Raw genomic sequence first — 19,490 nt, 5'->3', positions numbered from 1 at the left:
CAGGGAGATTCCACGGTAGTTGCAGTTACCGCGGTCACCGTTGTTCGTAGAGAGGGTGATGATATTGGTATCGCGCATGTCCTGAGGTACTGCTCCCTCATCCCAGCACAGGCAAAGCAGTTCGTGGAGTGCTGACAGTATAGCAGGCTTGGCACTCTTGATTATTTCAGAGGTAATGCCGTCCTTCCCAGGGGCTTTTCCACTGGCTAGAGAATCAATGGCATCATTGAGTTCTGATTTTGTTGGCTGTTCGTCCAGCTCATCCATGACTGGCCGAGACTGGGCTGCATTGAAGGTGGTCTCAGTGACAACATTTTCCCTGGAGTACAGTTCTAGGTAGTGCTCCACCCAGCAGTCCATTTGCTTGCGTTCATCAGTGATCGTGCCCCCTGATTTAGACTTGAGGGGGGCGATCTTCCTGATGGTTGGTCCAAAAGCTCTCTGAATGCCATCATACATTCCTACTGATGTTTCCGGTGTCGGAGGCCAGCTGAATATGACTGCATAGGTGTTGCCAGTAGTCATTTCCGCATTTCCTGGCTGTTCTTTGTGCAGCGCTTCTGGCTGCTTTAAGTGCTATGGGTGTTAACTCGCTGTGGGCTTTCTTGTAGTTCAACAGTGCAATGTGCTTAGCGGCTATGACAGGTTCCAGCTCTTCAAAGTGAGAAAGTGAAACCAGTCTGCATTCTGCTTCACACGTTTGCCAGAGCTGGTCATTGTTGAGTCATAGATGGCGCCTCTGATGTGGGCCCACTTGGTCTCTGCATCCCCTGTTGGAGTGTTTTGAAGGGCTTTTTCAAGTGAATTTAGAATCTTATGTAACTGCTGTGGATAAGAAATTCTGCTGGTGTTGATGTGGGGGCGGCCCTTCTGCTTTGAGTCTAACCTTGCTGCACACCAGGCAGTGGTCGGTGTCGCAGTCCGCATTGTGTGATTTGAACGCTGTTTAAAGAGGCTTGCCTTGTGATGATGAGGTACAGCTAGTGCCAACGACGTGATCTTGGGTGCCTCCAAGAAACCTGGTGATAGGGTTTACTGTGAAAGAACGTGTTGCATAGACTACAGAAAAGTTAATGCAGTAACAAAGGCAGACTTCTACCCAATTCCTCGCTTGGAAGACTGTATTGACAGAGTGGGCATTGCCATGTTTCTTACAAAGATAGATTTGTTAAAGGGATTCTGGCAAGTTCCTTTAAAACCCCGAGTTAAAGAAATATCAGCTTCTGTCACACCAGATTGTCTTTACTAGTGCAGAGTGATGCCAGTCAGGCTAAAAAAATGCCCCGGCAATCTTTCAGAGAAGAGTGAATCAAGTGGTGGTGTGTTCCTAACTGTGTAGTTTATCTTGATGTACTGGTATACAGTAACACTTGGAAGGAACATTTGAAACAGCTCGAAACTCTGTTTTAAAAAAATTACAAGCAGCTGATTTCGTGCTAAATTTGGCCAAAAGTGAATTCGCAAAAGCAAAAGTGACCTACCTCAGGCATATAGTAGGTCAAGGACACAAGTTGCCAAGAACAGCAAAAGTACAAGCCTTGTTAGAGTTCCCTACACCTAAGACTAAGCGAGAAATCATGAGGTTTTTGGGGATGTGCTGTTTCGACAGGAAGTTTGTACCAAATTTTAGTACTGTAGCTGCTCCACTAACAGATTTGCTACAGAAAAAGAAAACCAAGGTAACGTGGTCAGGGGTATGCTAGGCATCTTTTGAAAAGCTGCAGGCCATTTTCACTAAGGAATCAGAGTTGTCTGCTCCAAATTTTACGAAACCCTTCAAGGTAGCGATTGATGCTAGTGACCTGGGAGTCGGTGCAGTCCTGTGACAAGATGATGAATCCGGTATCAGGTGGGATACTTTTCAAAAAAATGAAATCCACACCAAAAAAGATATTCCACAGCGGAAAAAAGAACCATTAGGTCTATTATTGACCCTTAAACATTTTGAAGTCTATGTCTGCCATGACTTCAGAGAAACACTGATATATACTGATCATAACCCACGAACCTTTTGTGGAAAAAATTAAAATTCAGAATTCCAGAATATTCCGATGGAGTTTACTGTTGCAGCCCTATCACTTAAAGATTGTCCACATTTTGGGGAAAAAAATAATGTTATTGCAGATGCTTTGTCGTGAATCTAACTTTGTTTGAGCTATATGAGTAAAGATAGTACAAACCAAAATTGTATTAGCTACAAGTAAAGTGTGAATGGGGATGAATCTGGAAAATGTGTTTTAAAATGTTTTCACCTTCTGTTTTTTTTATACATTGTAATGAAATGCTTTCAAAAATGGTGTGTGTGTGAGGGCTGGGATAAAAAATACAGGGCTTTAATATCTCAATTTGCATATATATTTAAATAGTCATTTCGTTGTAGAGAACTTGAGAATTGCTGATAATAGACACATAATGTCAAAGCTTTTCGTCTTGCCCTCATCAGGATAATATGCAAGAATAACCAACGTAAGGGAAAACAACACATTATACTGCATGAGAAGAGAGTGCTGATTGGTAGGCAAGTGAACTCTGATTGGTAGAGGCGTTGCCATGGAGAACGCACCAGTTTATGGTGACTGACAGATAACTGCCAAGCTTTGTTTGAAATTTAAATCAGGCAGCTTGACTCTGGTCAAGGCATAGCCCTGAGGACTGAACTAGTGAATGGCTGTCACTCATTTTGATCAGCTGAAACAGGCGCAATGTGTGTACATGTTCTTTCTGTCTGCAAAGAACAGGGCACTGTGTTAATATATGTAGCTTCCAGTACGCGCAAATGCGTCACACTGTGAGCCCTACTGACAAACTTAAATTGGCTGTCAGTGTGAATCTTAGCACACTGTGGATTACTTGGAAAATGTTGTCCAATCATGGAATCATATCTAATAGACGTGCAAGAAAAAAGCTTCAACAACATATATATTTACTTCATTATTGGTTAAAACATGGTTTTTAATCGGATAATTTTGTTTTTAAAGAAACCTGGTTGCTGTGCTTTATTCTGGGGACAAATATAGTATCTAATTGGCTGTTTCAGTAAGTGGGAAAATTTATTGATATGTTGTGACCTGTGGGGAAGTGGGACTGAATTAACAGTGCACTCCTCCCGCCTCAGTTGTAACATGACTCACATATCATAAATGAACATGAGTAGATGGTGAAGACAGGGACAGCAGTGAGAGGCAACTTCAGAGGTGGAGGACACCTCTGTTAGATGCAGATTCTGTTCCTCGGGGGTCGTCAATGAAAACATACTTCTGGAACAGCTGCAAACCTATGGTAAGGCTTTCCCACCGCACTGTACATGCTTTCAGAGAGATTGGAGGAGTTCTTCTCAAGCATGAGTGGCATGGTGTTTCAGGGCTTTGCGGTGATGTCTTCATCCATAGAAAGAGTGGCCAGCTGCATGGAGCATCAAAAGGAGCAATCGTATGCCTGCAGAAAAGCCTTCGCCAATGGCTTGCACCTTATAAATGTTATGTTACAGGAATGTCCCAGAGGACAAAGGGAAGATTAGCAAAGAATTCTCCCCCACAGTCAGGAGAAAAGGAAACTAACAATACCCTGAAGTAAGCAGCACTTGGATGACTCACCAGGGCACTGAAAGTGAGGTCAGAGTGGATCCACCCACTGCAGACTCCCATAATCAGAGCTCAAACTCAGAGCTAATGCAATCTAACAATCTCCCTGCAGACCCCAGCTGGAACAAAGGCACCCTAGACAATAATGGAAATATGCAAACATCCCCACAAATTGCATATTTATTGGGATGCCCATTTCCAACTTAGTGTGAACTGATAGTAAAGAAACTTTAAACCCCTTGGGCAACACATAACTATCTCAGACCCACCTGAATGGAAAAGGGACAGTTTAAAGCTGCACTGCTACAAAGAGAAAAAGACAGGCTGAAACAATTTTTAAGATTTCTGAATGAATGAGAGAAATGCATGTGTTGTATTTTCTCTTCCTTCTAACTTATAATGAAATGCTCCCAATATCGCATGTCATTCGGCATGGGGCAGAGATGTGACAGAAATCACACCTGCCAAATGGAAACATATTATTTTTGTCATTTGGGACACTACTTGAACCGTTTTTATTGGACATAGCAATGAATTTGTTTTAAAAAACAGAAATAAGCAGCTGAAAACATGGGTGCACATTTGCACATCTGAGAAACATGAATGAAGAGACAATGGGGGTGCTTCTTGATTCAGTTAACAAGATTGGTCTGGACAATCGTGATGATCTTTTGACACCGATAGCTTTTGACTTTGTAAGAGACAAAACTCCACCCCCACCGAATATGTATGGGAGGCTCTGAAATTCAACCATTCTTCAAGAAGTGGCTGATCCAAGCAAAGAGATGGTCACATGGTCTACCTCCTGTCCAGACTGGGGCTATTTTGAAATTGTGCTTCACAGAAAGGACAAAGACTGCAATTGGAACACAAAAAGATCTCTCTCTCTCTCTCTCTCTCTCATGTGTTGATGGAAACGGCTAGAAGAGAAGGTCTTGTTTTTGACAGCAAAAAGTGCAAAATAAATGTTAGCCACATCATCTTCAGTTCGATCTATTCTAACACTGGGATATGTCCCGATCCAAGCGAAATAGAAGACATGCAATCCATGCCTGCACCCCAAGACCGAGAGAATTTGCAATGATGTCTAGGGTTATTCAATTTCTTAACATCCTATATACCCAACTTTGCCAAGAGAGCATTCTGAACAGTTAAGAAAAGGTAATAAAAACTTAAAATTCTGGAGATACGTAGCAAGTTTGGCAGTGTATGTGGAGAGAGAAACAGTCAATGTTTCAGGTCTGTGACCTTTCATCAGAACTGGCAAAGTTTAGAAATCTAATAGACTTTGAGCAAGTGAAAGGGGAAGTGGGGAAGAAGAACAAACAAGAAGGTGTGTGAAAGGGCAGAGGACAGGAGAGATTAAATGACAAAGATGACCTGGAACAAAGTCAAAGGGAGTGCTAATAGTTTTAGTAAAGGTGTTCCGTTTGTGTGGCAAGGGGTCCAACAATGCATATTTGAATCACTTAGGCAGTTATTGTCGGAGAAGCCAAGTCATCTTTAATTCTACGACTCCAGAAAGGAAACATTCTTCAAAGTCGATGCTTCGGATAAAGGGCTCGGAGCTTGCCTTTTGCAGGAAGGGAAACTGATAGCATTTGGTTCAGAGAGACTCCCAACAATGCAAGCCAATTGAAACATAGAGTGTGAGACTCTTGCCCTAGTGTTTGGCATTATGAGGTTCCACATGTACCTTTTTGGTAAGCGGTTCATTGTAGAAACTGACCACAGATGATATGGCGTAAACCTCTGACCATTGCTCCACCTTTTATTACAAAGGTTACTAATCAAAATCAAAAACCAGGGAACAGGATGATTGTTTAGGACACATGGAGCCGATTGCCTAATCCGAAGAAAACAGATGATATTTCATTAGACCTACAAGTTGACAGTATGGATATAAGAGGTCAAAGACATACTTAATGTTGACTTGATGAACTTTGGGCACAGCACAAGCGCAACCAAATTAGAGTGGAAACAGCAAAAGAACTACTGCTGAAGGCATTGTGGTGAGTTATTGTCGATGGTCGGCCTGATACAATATAAGAGATTCAAGACAACCTAAGATCCTTTTGGCCGTATAGTGATGAGTTAGGTATCTCGAGGAGTAATATTTAAGGAAGATAGGTGCTGATTCCTGAATCTCTTATCAGGATATATTATCACAATTGCACCAGGGTCACATGGGCTTTGAGTGAATGAGATGCCTGGTGAGGGAAACAGTGTACTGGCCTGAGATTACCTGCGATATTGAGAGAACCGTGAGGATGTGTGAGGCCTGCCAAGCACATCAGCCAAACTAGCACAGGAAACCACGACACCCTCACAAGGTCCCATCGCATTCCTGTTCGAGGATTGCAACGGATTTTTGCACCATTCATGGTGACCATTTCCTCTTAATTACAGATTAATTTTCAAAATTCCCAATCAGTGATAACTTTTACTCCTTGCTACCACGGGATGCGTGGAGCACATCTGTAGCGAATACGATGAGTGCTGTATTTAGTTTTTTTGGTACACCGGAGGAGATTATATCAGATAATGGTCCACAGTATACAGGCAAACCATTTCAGTATAGGTGTGCCAAGTAGGGCATAAAGCATGTAACAGCATTTCCAGGTTATCCTGGATCCAACGGTCTTGCTGAAACAATGGTTCGCACAGTTAAATTGCTTATTGTGAAGTGCAGGGAAACCGAACAAGATTTCCAGGTTGTGTTGCATTTAAGGGCAACACCATTAGACATGGGATTACCGCTACCAGCCAAAATCACGTTCAGGTGGCAGATCAGAACAACACTTCTGAGTCGTCATCTGTCCAGGTTCGCATCAGTGCAGGAAAGACGACTGGAGAAGCAGGAGAAAATGAAGTCTGCACATGATTGACATGCAGGTGTGGAATTACCTAGTTTACATGTGGGGCAAAAGGTGAGTTATTCACCCAACAGAAGGAACCTGGTTTCCCACAGAGGTGTCAAAGATTTGTAGTGAGCCAAGATCATGTAAAGTCACAACACTTAACGGAGTGATGTTGAGGAAGAGCAGATGTCAACGAAATGAATTGTCCAACTGTGCCTAATCCAATACTCCAATAGCACTGAGAACACATTCACGGGTGAGTTCTGAGAGAGAAATTGTGGAAGACCACTGTGAAGACAACCAGCACAACACTAATGTGCAGGCTACCCATATGGCTATGTCGATTAAATCAAGGACACCATGGTAATGATTCTAGATCTCAGCGCTTTACTATTACGAAGTCTGGGCATATTACCAAAACATTCGATACATTTTAGGGACTCTTAAATGATGGATGGAGGTCTAACTTTTATTTAAATATTCTTCACAGCAATCCTGTGTTTGTTTTGTGATTTATTCTTATTGTGTAACGTTGTACTTAAGGAAAAAGGGGCATGCTATGATATTACTTTAATGGAATATGTAAATAATGAGAGTGCCTCATCACTGCAGGAAGTGATGTCCTGCTGCATGTGATGCCATATGTAGGAGTTGTGTTGATCCCTAAACAGATGTGCGTATAGAACTCTCCTGTAACTTGTATCTAGCATGTGAGTCTTCAAAAAAAACCCCAAAGAATTTATCAGAGTGCGGTTGGTAAACCCAGTAACGCAACATAATTGCCAATAATTCCAGTAATCGCCAGCCCTGACGAACAAGCCATCAGCCGCCTGCCTTATACATTTGTGGACTGCCAACTGTGAGATTCTGCAAATGTTTCTGGCAGAGTCCTGGAAGGATCCAGAGGCAAAAAAAGGCTGAGAGTGCTGGTAACTTTGACAGCCACTGGTGAAGTGTCCAGTTGGCAGCAGATCTGGTTCCAGAAGGCTGTAAATGTCTGCCACAACCTGGCATGACACCTGGGGACACCGGTGTCCTGACGTGTCGAGGAAGCTTATCCTCTGCCTGTGATCCCTGTGTGCCAGATATGGCCTCCTGCGACCTGAATCTGTCTACTGATTCTTTTTTTCCAGTGGAGCTGCAGGTCTTTGAGCAGCAGGCTGTTACAGGTGCAGGTCCTGCTTTTTCTGATGCTGCCAGTGGTCATCTTGGTCATCATCTAAGGCCCAAAGTACACTGCATAAGTGACATCCATGCTGGTCTGATAGATCAGAATTCCAAAGTGCAGATCAGCTCCGACCTTCCGAGGTGTAGATGACATCTCCAAAGTTTGTTTAAAGTAATCCCCAAAGTTTGTAAAGTAACATCTTGGCACGACTACTGTGAACAAACACTTTTATAGAAGCAGGTAAGAAAGCAACTGTGAGTACTCACTATTTATTGGTAAATTTCCCTGTGATGGCTTCATCCCCCTCAATTGCCATTTCGCACCTTGCCTTCACTGGTGAGTGCCAGGAAATCCATGGAGCCAAAGCTAAACTGGAAAATCCACGTTAATACTGCTGTAATTGATCGATTGACATTGAAATTGACAACCCACCTCTCATGAGGGGCTTGCTCACAAGCAGCTGAAAGCGCTGGACCGAAGTGCAGAAGTAGGCAAGTTGGAGCCAGCTTCCCAGCACACTCGCGTTTTTCCTGGATTTCAAGCCCAGCTACACCTAAACCCACGCTCTCACCCACGTTGCAATTACCCACTGTGTAACTCACTTATAACTTGCTTTTTGTTTCGCTAGTTGTTGAGTTTCCTTCATTTGTGGAATAGTCATGAGGTGGGGGTGATGAAGGCAATTCTTCGGATAGCTGTGTAAATCAAGTGATATTGGATCAGCTGCTATTTATAAATCTTTGCCAATTTTTATCACCCAATATCAAAATGAGCCCCTTTGTGTTTAGGAACTTCTTAACCCAATATCATACTTTTGGTTGTAAAATATATACTTCCAATGTTTACAAGGGTATACCGGACATATTTAACAAGATTTGTGACTTCTTTGGGTTTATTGTAGTTAAACAATTCACATCTGTCATTAGCTGTACTTTTGCTATTTCTAAGTGATGCACAATCTTGAACGTTCTTACTTGGAGAAGAAAGATGAAACCCTAACCCAATCAAGATTTATAGCATAATAAAAACAAGAAATGCTGGAAATACTGAACAGGTCTGGCAGCATCTGTGGAGAGAGAAGCAGAGTTAACGTTTCGGGTCAGTGACCCTTCTTCAGAACTCACAGATGCTGCCAGACCTGCTGAGTATTTCCAGCATTTCTTGTTTTTATTTCAGATATCCAGCATCCGCAGTATTTTGCTTTTATCCAAGATTGATAGCACTTTTTTTTATGTAGGGGAGGTACGAGTAAAATGATTATAGCAGTACTTTCAGTATTATCAGAGTAATTGATATATAAAGAAATATTGAAGCATATGTCACATCACTGCATCTAAAAACCCTTTTAATTATATTGATTTCACTGCAATATTGATTCAGCAGACATAATGATTTATACTTGAGGAAAACAATGAAAGAATGAATAAGGCGGCACAGTGGCGCAGTGGTTAGCACTGCAGCCTCACAGCTCCAGGGACCCGGGTTCAATTCCAGGCACTGCTTGTGTGGAGTTTGCAAGTTCTCCCTGTGTCTGCGTGGGTTTTCTCCGGGTGCTTCGGTTTCCTCCCACAAGCCAAAAGACTTGCAGATTGGTAGGTAAACTGGCCATTATAAATTGTCACTAGTATAGGTAGGTGGTAGGGAAATATAGGGACAGATGGGGATGTTTGGTAGGAGTATGGGATTAGTGTAGGATTAGTATGAATGGGTGGTTGATGGTCGGCACAGACTCGGTGGGCCGAAGGGCCTGTTTCAGTGCTGTATCTCAAATGTAATCTAATTATAAAGGCAGTGATATTAAATATGCCAGCCATACATAAGTGTGGTATCTTGTAGCTTATAATGTAAAATTTCTAACATTTGGTTTCAATCCTCTTGCAGTCATATCTGATCAGAGTACTTAATATCCTTATTGTCTTTGAAAAAAAATTAAACCTTTTTAATATAATAGAGGGATGGAGTTGAAGAATGCAAACCGCCCCCCCCCCAGTTATTTGACCTTTTTTATTTGTTTGTGGGATGTGGGCATCACTGGCTAGGCCAGCCTTTATTCCCCATCCCGAATTGTCCTTGAACTGAGTGGCTTGCAGGCCATTTCAGAAGGCATTTCAAGAGTGAACCACATTGCTGTGGGTCTGGAGTCACATGTAGGCCAGACCAGGTAAGGACAGCAGATTTCCTTCCCTAAAGGATATTAGTGAACCAGATGGGTTTTAACAACAATCAACAACGGTCACCATTCGACTAGCTTTTAATTCCAGATTTTTATTAATTGAACTCAAATTTCACCATCTTCCATGGTGGGATTCGAACCCATGTCCCCAGAGCAAAGCCTGGGCCTCTAGAATATTAGTCTAGTGTTATATATTTGGATGAATTTAACTCTGGGCATGTTCAGACCAAGCTGGTATATGTGCTGGGAGGAGAACTCATGTTGGGAGCTCAACCTGAGGCCTGTGTCATTGGAACTCCTGGGCCTCATCTGAATAAAGCAGGAGAGTCCATTGTCTGAAACAGCAGGACTGACTTCAGGGTTGGCAGTTGGGAGCTAAAATCCTATTGGAAGCTGAGGACACTGGGTGCTCAAGAAAATGGTTGAAGTTAGCATTGAGGAGGAGGGTTGGCAACCGATACCAGTGCTGGGTGGGGAGAGGCAAGGCAGGGGCTTGTGAGGCCCAAAGACTTCTTGAGGGTTCCAGAGGAGCAACCCTGACATTGTCAGGCCGCAAATTTCTGACTTGAAGTGGGTTCAAATCGAGCTCACTATTTTTGTAATAATGTTGAGCATTACTAATAGAAGTACAAGGCAATGGAGATATGGAGCACATCACATACAGGAATGGAGCAGAAAATTCTAAACTTGTACTTGCACAACCTTAAAATAAAAGCAATATACTGCAGATGCTGGAAATCTGAATAAAAACGAGAAATGCTGGAAATACTCAGCAGGTCTGGCAGCATCTGTGGAGAGAGAAGTTAATGGGAATTGGAGGTGTTGGGGGAGCTCTCCAGTGGTTGGGGGGTTGTATCCAGCACAAATGAAAATGATTGTGGTTGTTGGAGGTCAAACATCTAAACCCCGATACATTGCTGCAGGAGTTTCTCAGGGTAGTGTCCAAGGTTCAACCATGTTCAGTTGCTTCATTAATGACCTTCCCTCCATTATAAAGCCAGAAATGTGGATGTTCAATTGCCTGGATGAGTGCAGCTCCAACAACACTCCATATCGTTCCTTGATGTTCTCATTACCAAGTCTCATAAAAGCATACCATTATACCAAGTCTACCGCAAGCCCAACTATACTGATAGATACCTGAACTACCGTTCTTTTCATCAACCTTCTACTTTTCAATTGGTCTCCGACACCCTCATCAGAAGAGCCTACTCCATTAGCGTTAAGAAACATCTACAACAAGAACTATGCCATATCAAGTTTCACTTCAACTCAATGGATTTTCTTCCCACAAGATCAACACATGTCTACCTGTCACACACTGCAACAACTAACTCAACCAAGACAAGAGTCAGCCTTCCATACATCGGCTCCACCTTGCACAGACTACAATGCATACTCAAGTCAGCGGACATAGAATTCCACCATACGTCATCCAAGAAGCTCCACTCCATCCTTCATACCCACAAAGATAAGAAACCATCTCACAACAAACCAGGAATTTACAGCATTTACAGGGGAGAGGGAGTAGTGGTATGGTCACTGGACTAGTAACTCAGAGACCCATGGTATTGCTCTGGGGACAATTTGTTCAAACCCCACCACTGCAGAAGATGGAATTTGAATTCAATTAATGAATCTGCAATTAAAAGCTAGTCTAATGATGGCCATGAAACCACTGTCAATTGTTGTAAAAACCTATTTGGTTCACTAATGTCCTTTACGGAAGGAAATCGGCTGCCCTTACCTGGCCTAGCCTACATGTGACTCCAGACCCACAGCAATGTGGTTGAGTTTTAAATGCCCTCTGAAATGGCCAAGCAAGCCACTCGGATGTAAGTGCTACCAAGTCAATAGAAATTAAACCGTACGGACTATCCAGCATCGACCTAGGCACCGGAAATGACAGTGGTCCACAAAGTCCTCCTTACTAACATCTGGGGGCTTGTGCCAAAGTTGGGAAAGCTGTCCCACAGACTAGCAACAGACTGACATAGTCATACTCACCAAATCATATCTTGCAGACAATGTCCCAGACACTGCCATCACCATCCCCAGGTATGTCCTGTCACACCGGCAGGACAGACCCAGCAGAGGTGGTGGCAGAGTGATATACAGTCGGGAGCGAATCTGAGCCTGGGAGTCCTCAACATCGAAGTCTCATGGCATCAGGTCAAATATGGGCAAGGAAACCTCCTGCTGATTACTACCTACTGCCCTCCCTCAGTTGATGAATCCGTATTCCCCCATGTTGAACAGCACTTGGAGGAAGCACTGAGGGTGGCAAGGGCACTGAATGTACTTTGGGTGTGGGACTTCAATTTCCATCACTAAGAGTGGCTCGGTAGCACCACTGCTGGTCGAAACCTAAAGGGCATAGCTGCTAGACTAGGTCTGCGACAGGTGGTGAGGGAACCAACAAGAGAGAAAAACATACTTGACCTCGTCCTCACCAATCTGTTTGTCACAGATGCATCTGTCCATGACAGTATTAGTGGGAGTGACCGCCGCACAGTTCTTGTGGAGACAAAGTCCCACCTTCACACTCAGGATACCCTCCATTGTGTCATGCAGCACTACCATCATGCTAAATGGGATAGATTTTGAACAGATCTAGCAATGCAAAACTGGGCATCCATGAGGCACTGTGGACCATCAGCAGCAGCAGAATTGGACTCATTCACAATCTGTAACCTCATGGCACAGCATATCCCCCACTCTACCATTAATATCAAGCCAGGGGATCAACCCTGGTTCAAAGAAGAGTGCAGGGGGGCATGCCAGGAGCATACCAGGCATACCTCAAAATATGGTGTCAACCTGGTGAAGCTACACCCCAGGATTACTTGCGTGACAAACTGCGTAAGCGGCATGCAATAGCCAAGTGATCCCATAATCAAAGGATCCGATCTAAGCTCTGCAGTCTTGCCACATCCAGGCGTGAATGGTGATGGACAAGTAAAGAACTAACTGGAGGAGGTGGCTCCACAAATATCCCCATCCTCAATGATGGCGGAGCCCAGCACGTGCAAAAGATAAGGCTGAAGCATTTGCAACAATCTTCAGCCAGAAGTGTCGAGCTGATGAACCATCTCGGCCTCCTCCTGAAGTCCCCAGCATAACAGCTGCCAGTCCTCAACCAATTCAATTCACTCTGCATGATATCAAGAAACGACTGAAGGCACTGGATACAGCAAAGGTTATGGGCCCTGGCAATATTCCTGTGCTTCAGAACTTGCGGCCCCCCTGGCCAAGCTGCTCCAGTACAGCTACAACACTGGCATCTAACCAGCAATGTAGAAAATTGCCCAGGTTTGTTCTGTACTCAAAAAACGGGACAATTCCAACCTGGCCAATTAACGCCACATCAGTCTACTCTCAACCATCAGTAAAGTGATGGAAGATGTCATCCACAGTGCTATCAAGTGGCACTTGCTTAGCTATAACCTGCTCAGTGAAGCTCAGTTTGGATTCTGCCAGGGCCACTCCGCTCCTGAGCTCATTACAGCCTTGGTTCAAACATGAACAAAAGAGCTGAGCTCAAGAGGTGAGGTGAGAGTGACTGCCCTTGACCTCAAGGCAGCATTTGACCGAGTATGGCATCAAGGAGCCCGAGCAAAACTGAGGTCAATGGGAATCAGGGGAAAATTCTCCGCTGGTTGGAGTCATACCTAGCGCAAAGGAAGATGGTTCTGTTTATTGGAGGTCAATCAGCTCAGCTCCAGAACCTCACTGCAGGAGTTCCTCAGGGTTGTGTCCTAGGCCCAACCATCTTCAGCTGCTTCATCAATGACCTTCCTTCAATCATAAGGTCAGAAGTGGGGATGTTTGCTATTGATTGCACAATGTTCAGCACCATTCGCGACTCCTCAGATACTGAAGCAGCCCATGTAGAAATGCAGCAAGACCTGGACAATATCCAGGATTGGGCTGATAAGTGGCAAGTAACATTCGCACCACACAAGCGCCAGGCAATGACCATCCCCAACAAGAGAGAATCTAACCATCTCCCCATGACATTCAATGGCATTACCATTGCTGAATCCCCCACTATCAACATCCTGGGGGTTACCATTGACCCAAAACTGAACTGAAGTAGCCATATAAATACTGTGACTACAAGAGCAGGTCAGAAACTAAGAATTCTGCAGTGAGTAACTCACCTCCTGACTCGCCAAAACCTGTCCACCATCTACAAGGCACAAATCAGGAGTGTGATGGAATGCTCTCCGCTTGCCTGGATGGGTGCAGCTCCAACAGAACTCAAGAAGCTTGACACTATCCAGGACAAAGCAGCCCGCTTGATTGGCACCCCATTCACAAACATTCACTCTCTCCATCACCAACTCACAGTGGCAGCAGTGTGTACCATCTACAAGATGCACTGCAGCAACGCACCAAAGCTCCTTCGACAGCACCTTCCAAACCCGCGACCTCTCTCACCTAGAAGAACAAAAGCAGCAAATGCATGGGAACACCACCAGCTGCAAGTTCCACTCCAAGCCACACAACATCCTGATTTGGAACTATAGTGTCGTTCCTTCACTGTTGCTGGGTCAAAATCCTGGAATTCCCTCCCTAACAGCACTGTGAGTGTACCTACCCCATGTGGACTGCAGCGCATCAAGAAGGCAGCTCATCACCACCTTCTCAAGGGTAATTAGAGATAGGCAATAAACGCTGGCCTAGCCAGCAATGCCACTATCCCATGAATGAATACAGAAAAAACATACTGTGCGATTGCAGACTCATCCATATTGTGGAAACAGACTACAGCTTACACAGTGGACTCAAGGCACACCAAGCTGTTTAAACACAGAATGGGACAAGTCAACCATTGTCAAGTATGCTGAACTGAATAATCGCTGCATTGGTCCAATTCCAAACTTATCTCATCCCTTACACATTGGCATACATGACGTGTCAAGGAAGTTATGGAGATCTGTCAACACCACACCCTTGCCCAAGTCAGTGGCCTGCTCATCTGTGATATCTGGCTACTTCTCAATAAACACTTCACCTGCTCTGCAATCATCATATCCCGATGCCATGCTCGGCCCCCACCTGCCAAGAACGAGGCACATTAATTTTGTCATGAACATTGATTTTAAACTGTTATTGGAGTGAGGGGAGGACTTGTTAAACATATCAGCCGTGGCTGGAAAAGACATTTGCATATTAACAGACAGTGTTTGGAAGGACAAAGCATCCATTTCCTGACATTCAACCCACAATGTACTTTTGATCACCAGATGTTGAAGGTGGGGGAGCTCCCATTCCAGGTTGACTGCGAAGATGGCCGAGTACACAAACGGACATGGTCAAACCAGCTAGTCACATGACTAACCTGCTGGGCAACCTGCGTTTTTAAAATTTCTACAAACAGTTTGGGCAGAAAGATTTTTGCTCCTGGACTGAGAAGATTTCTCTCTTCTGTCTGTTCCCATCTCTTTCTCACAAGCCTTTGAATCCACTGAAGACACATGAACCCCAAGAGAGAAAAGTCTCCTACAGTGATCAAGGTTTAAGAGGAATGCTAGGCCCCAATGAAAAGCAAGATCTACCTACAATCAAGGACTCTACAGTGAGTTTGAAGAACTGTAACAGCATGGGGTGTGGCATATATCTGTAGGCATTAACCAAATTAGAGTTTAAGTTTAATAAATTTCAATTTTTCTTCTTTAAACCTCAGAAAACCTGTTTGTGCTAGATTCCTTGCCTTATAATTGGAAAGCAGTGCACAAGGATTCACCAAGGGGGAACTAAAAACAGTGTGTTTAAAATTAAACCCTGTTTCAGTAAGACCAGGTGAAGGCTGAAAGGGAACCCTAGACCTCTTTCTAACTGGGTCGTAATAGCCCTCAATGTATTGACTTACCACAAAACACATTAGCTGACTAATAGCAGCAAGAACAAGAACATGTAATGACCTATCAGCAGTAAGATCCCACCCACACCCACATATGAACCTCCTGTTTCCACCCATTTCAGTATTTCTCCAGATGATGGCAGAGTACGCTACCCGAAATTTTGAGACCTGCCAATTCTTCTGAGAACTCCTTTTTTCAAGGAAATAATTGCTCTTTTCAGTGCAATTCATATGGTGTAAAACCATAAAAAATTCATCTTACTCAATGTTACCACTCTCACCATGAAAAGCTTCAAACAACTTTTAAGAAGTTGTCAAGAAGCTCGACATCACCCAGGACAAAGCAGCCCGCTTGATTTGGCACCCCATGCACCACCTTAAACATTCACTCCCGAACCACTGCTGCACAGTGGCAGCAGTGTGTACAATATACAAGATGCACGACAGCAACTTGCCAAGCCTTCTTCGACAGCATCTTCCAAACCCATGACCTCTACCACCTTGAAGGACAAGGGCAGCAGACGCATGGGAACACCACCACCTGCAATTTCGCCTCTGAGTCACACACCATCATGTCTTGGAACTACATCACCATTCCTTCACTGTCACTGGATCAAAAGCCTGAAACTCCCTTCGTAACAGCACTGTGGGTGTACCTACACCGGATGGATTGCAGCGGTTCAAGAAGGCAGCTCACCACCACCTTCTCGAGGGCAATTAGGGATGGGCAACAAATGCTGGCCTTGCCAATGATGCTCACATCCCAAAAACGACAAAAAATAAAGCCCAAGACTGAATGTTGTCTAGGTCTTGTTGCAAGCACAGACTGGTTGGGTATATGAGGAGTTGCAAATAGTAATGAGCACTGTGCAATCATCAGCGAGCATCCTCACTTCCGACCTTATGTTGGAAGGAAGGCCATTGATAAAGCAGCAGAAGATGGTTGGGTGTTGGCCACTGAGGAACTCCGACAGCAATGTCCTTTGTGTTAGGTACCATTCCAATCAGTGGAGAGTTTTCCCATTGACTTCAGTTTTGCTAGGGCTCCTTGATACCACACTCAGTCAAATGCTGCCTTGATGTCAAGGGCAGTCACTCACCTGACTGATGGTTCAGCTGTTTTGTCCATGTTTGACCAAGGCTGTAATGAAGTCTGGAGCTGAGTGGTCCTGGCTGAACCCAATCCGAGCATCAGTGAACAGGTTGTTGCTGAGCAAATGCCATTTGATAACAATGCCGGTGACACCTTCCATCACTTTGCTGATGATTGAGGGTAGACTAATGGAGTGATTATTGGCTGGTTTGGATTTGTCCTGCTTTTTTTTGGACAGGATATACCTGGGCAATTTTCCACATTGTTGGGTAAATGCCTGTGTTATAGCTCTACCAGAACAGCTTGGAGTGCAACCAGTTCTGGTGCCCAAGTCTTCAATACTACAGCTGGGATGTTGTCAGGACCCATAGCCTTGACTGTATCCAGTGCCTTCAGCCATTTCTTGATTCAGTGTGGAGTGAATTGAATTATCTGAAGACTAGCATTTGTGATGCTGGGGACTTCAGGAGGAGGCTGAGATGGATCATCCTCTCAGCACTTCTGGTTGAAGATGGCTGCAAATCCTTCAGCCTTATGTTTTGCACTGACATGCTGGGCTCCCCCTTCATTGAGGATGTGGATGTTTTTGCAGCCTCCTCCTCCAGTTAGTTATTTATTTGTCCGCAACAATTCAAGACTGGATGTGGCCGGACTGCAGAGCTTTGATTTGATCCATTCGTTATGGGATCACAGCTCTTTTATAGCATGCTGCTTCCTCCGTTTAGCATGTATGTAGTGCGTAACCAGGGTGACACCTCATTTTTTCCACTTTTCCCCCATTTCACCTGCTTAAAATATATTACATTTCTAACTTTTTCCCATTCTGTTAAAAGGCTATTGACCTGAAACATTAACTCTGTTTCTCTCTCCACAGATGTTGCTGAGTACTTCCAGCATTTTCTGTTTCGATTTCAGATTTCCAGTCTCTGCAGTATTTTACTTTTGTATTAATGCATAAATGTTGCCTGGTTGACATTAACATTTCCTTTTCATGTTTTAAAGCTGACCCAACTTTGGTAAAGGCAGAGGATGACTGTGTTTACTTTAATGGAAACTCCCTTGGATTGCAACCAAAGAAAACAAAGGCTTATTTCGAAGAAGAACTTGATAAATGGGCAAAATTGTAAGTAAAGTGAACTTTGACAACTATTTCTGTTGCTTTATGTGAAAACTCTCCTACCTGGGGCCTTCAAGAACAAGAAGAACTTGCATTTATATAGAACATTTTAATGTAGGTGCTTCACAGCAGCATTATCAAACAAAATTTGACACCTATCCACATTAGGGAATATTAAGCATATTACCAAAAGCTTGGCTAAAGAGGTAGGTTTTAGGAACATCTTTAAAGGAGAAAAAGGTAAAGAGGCTGAGTGTTTTAGGGAGGGAGTTCCAGAGCGTAGGGCTATGGCAGCTGAAGACATGGCTGCTAATTGGGGATGCTCAAGAGGACAGAATTAGAGGAATGCAGATAACAAAGGGTTATAGATCTGGAGGAGATTATAGAGATAGGAAGAGGTGAGATCATGGCTGGATTTGAAAACAAGGATGAGAATTTTAAAATCAAGGCGATGCGTAACCGGAAGCCAATGTAGGTCAGTGAGCATAGGGGTGATGAGTGAACAGGATTTGGCGTGAGTTAAGACATGGGTGAGTATTGGATGACCTCAAGTTTAGGGAGGTTGGAACATGTAAGGCCAGCCAGGAGTTTATTGGAATAATCAAATCAAAGTGTAACAAAGGCATGGATGAAAGTTTCTGCAGCAGATGAGCAGAGGCAGGGATGGAGTCAGTCCATGGTACAGAGATGGAAATAGGTGATCTTAGTAATGGTGTGGATATGTGGTCAGATGCTCACCTCGGGGTCAGACATGACATCGAGGTTACAAATAGTCTGGTGCAGCCTCAGACAGATGCCAGGGAGAGGAATGGAGTCAGTGGCGAGGGAACAATGTTTACGGCAGGGACGGTCTTGGCGATATTTAATTGAAGGAAATTTCTGCACGTCCGTACTGGATGTCGGACATGCAGAACAGTATTTTCACAGCCCAATGGAGGCAGGTTCTAGTGCGTGCATGATGGAAAAGTCCCAGAAATTGACATTGGGTAGGGATCCTGACCTCTTCTGGCTTTCCTGGGGCGAGATTAAAAGCGAGCAGGGAACCCCCTTGGATCTGACAGGTAAGGAATTAAGAAGTGGTTGTGGTGATTAAGAAGGCTATTAAGACAAGTTTTAATCCTGAATCCTGGATTTCGCAGCCTGGGGATCTGTTTCCTGACCTGTCATCAACTCGCCAGGGTTAGTTAAGTGCATAGCAGGAGAGCTTCTTCAGTGAAGTTAACAAGCTGGAAAGGCTTCAGTCAATTGCGCTGAAGAGCTCCAGCCATTGCCAGGTGAGAAACTGCTACTCAAAGCACTTCTTCTCTTAGAGTACTTTCATTGCCTGTCAGGTGATTGCAAACTCCTTGGAAGTCATTTCATGCCTGGAATTTTACGCCCCTCCAGGGCTAATTAATGGCCACTTAAGGCCTCGTCCCGTCGCCACTGGTATTTTACCAGCAGCGGATGGGCACTTCGCCACCTAGTAAAACCTGGTGGCCTCCCTTTGGTCTCAATTGGAGATTCTCTTCTGATCAGGCAAGTGCCACCCCTGATGAAAAAACTCCTGGCCACCCTAACTTTGCTTAAACCTATGATTTGCCCTGGCATTTACCAACCCCATTAACCTGCACTCCGGGCCTCCACGA

General features: G+C 44.1%; 1 protein-coding gene across 5 annotated transcripts in view; it reads left to right on the top strand.

Annotated features, from left to right (window-relative positions):
* The window catches only part of kynu (kynureninase), a 283,739-nt gene that overhangs the window by 99,838 nt on the left and 164,411 nt on the right, over window positions 1-19,490 (top strand). For all 5 annotated transcript variants that reach the window (XM_068035006.1, XM_068035003.1, XM_068035005.1 and 2 more), the window contains one exon: window positions 17,748-17,868. In XM_068035006.1, coding sequence (XP_067891107.1) covers window positions 17,748-17,868 — 121 coding nt within the window. The remainder of the gene's footprint in view (window positions 1-17,747; window positions 17,869-19,490) is intronic.

The sequence above is a fragment of the Heterodontus francisci genome, chromosome 7, assembly GCF_036365525.1.
Source record: "Heterodontus francisci isolate sHetFra1 chromosome 7, sHetFra1.hap1, whole genome shotgun sequence".
Classification (NCBI taxonomy): Eukaryota; Metazoa; Chordata; class Chondrichthyes; order Heterodontiformes; family Heterodontidae; genus Heterodontus; species Heterodontus francisci.
This window is presented reverse-complemented; position numbering and strand designations above follow the sequence as displayed.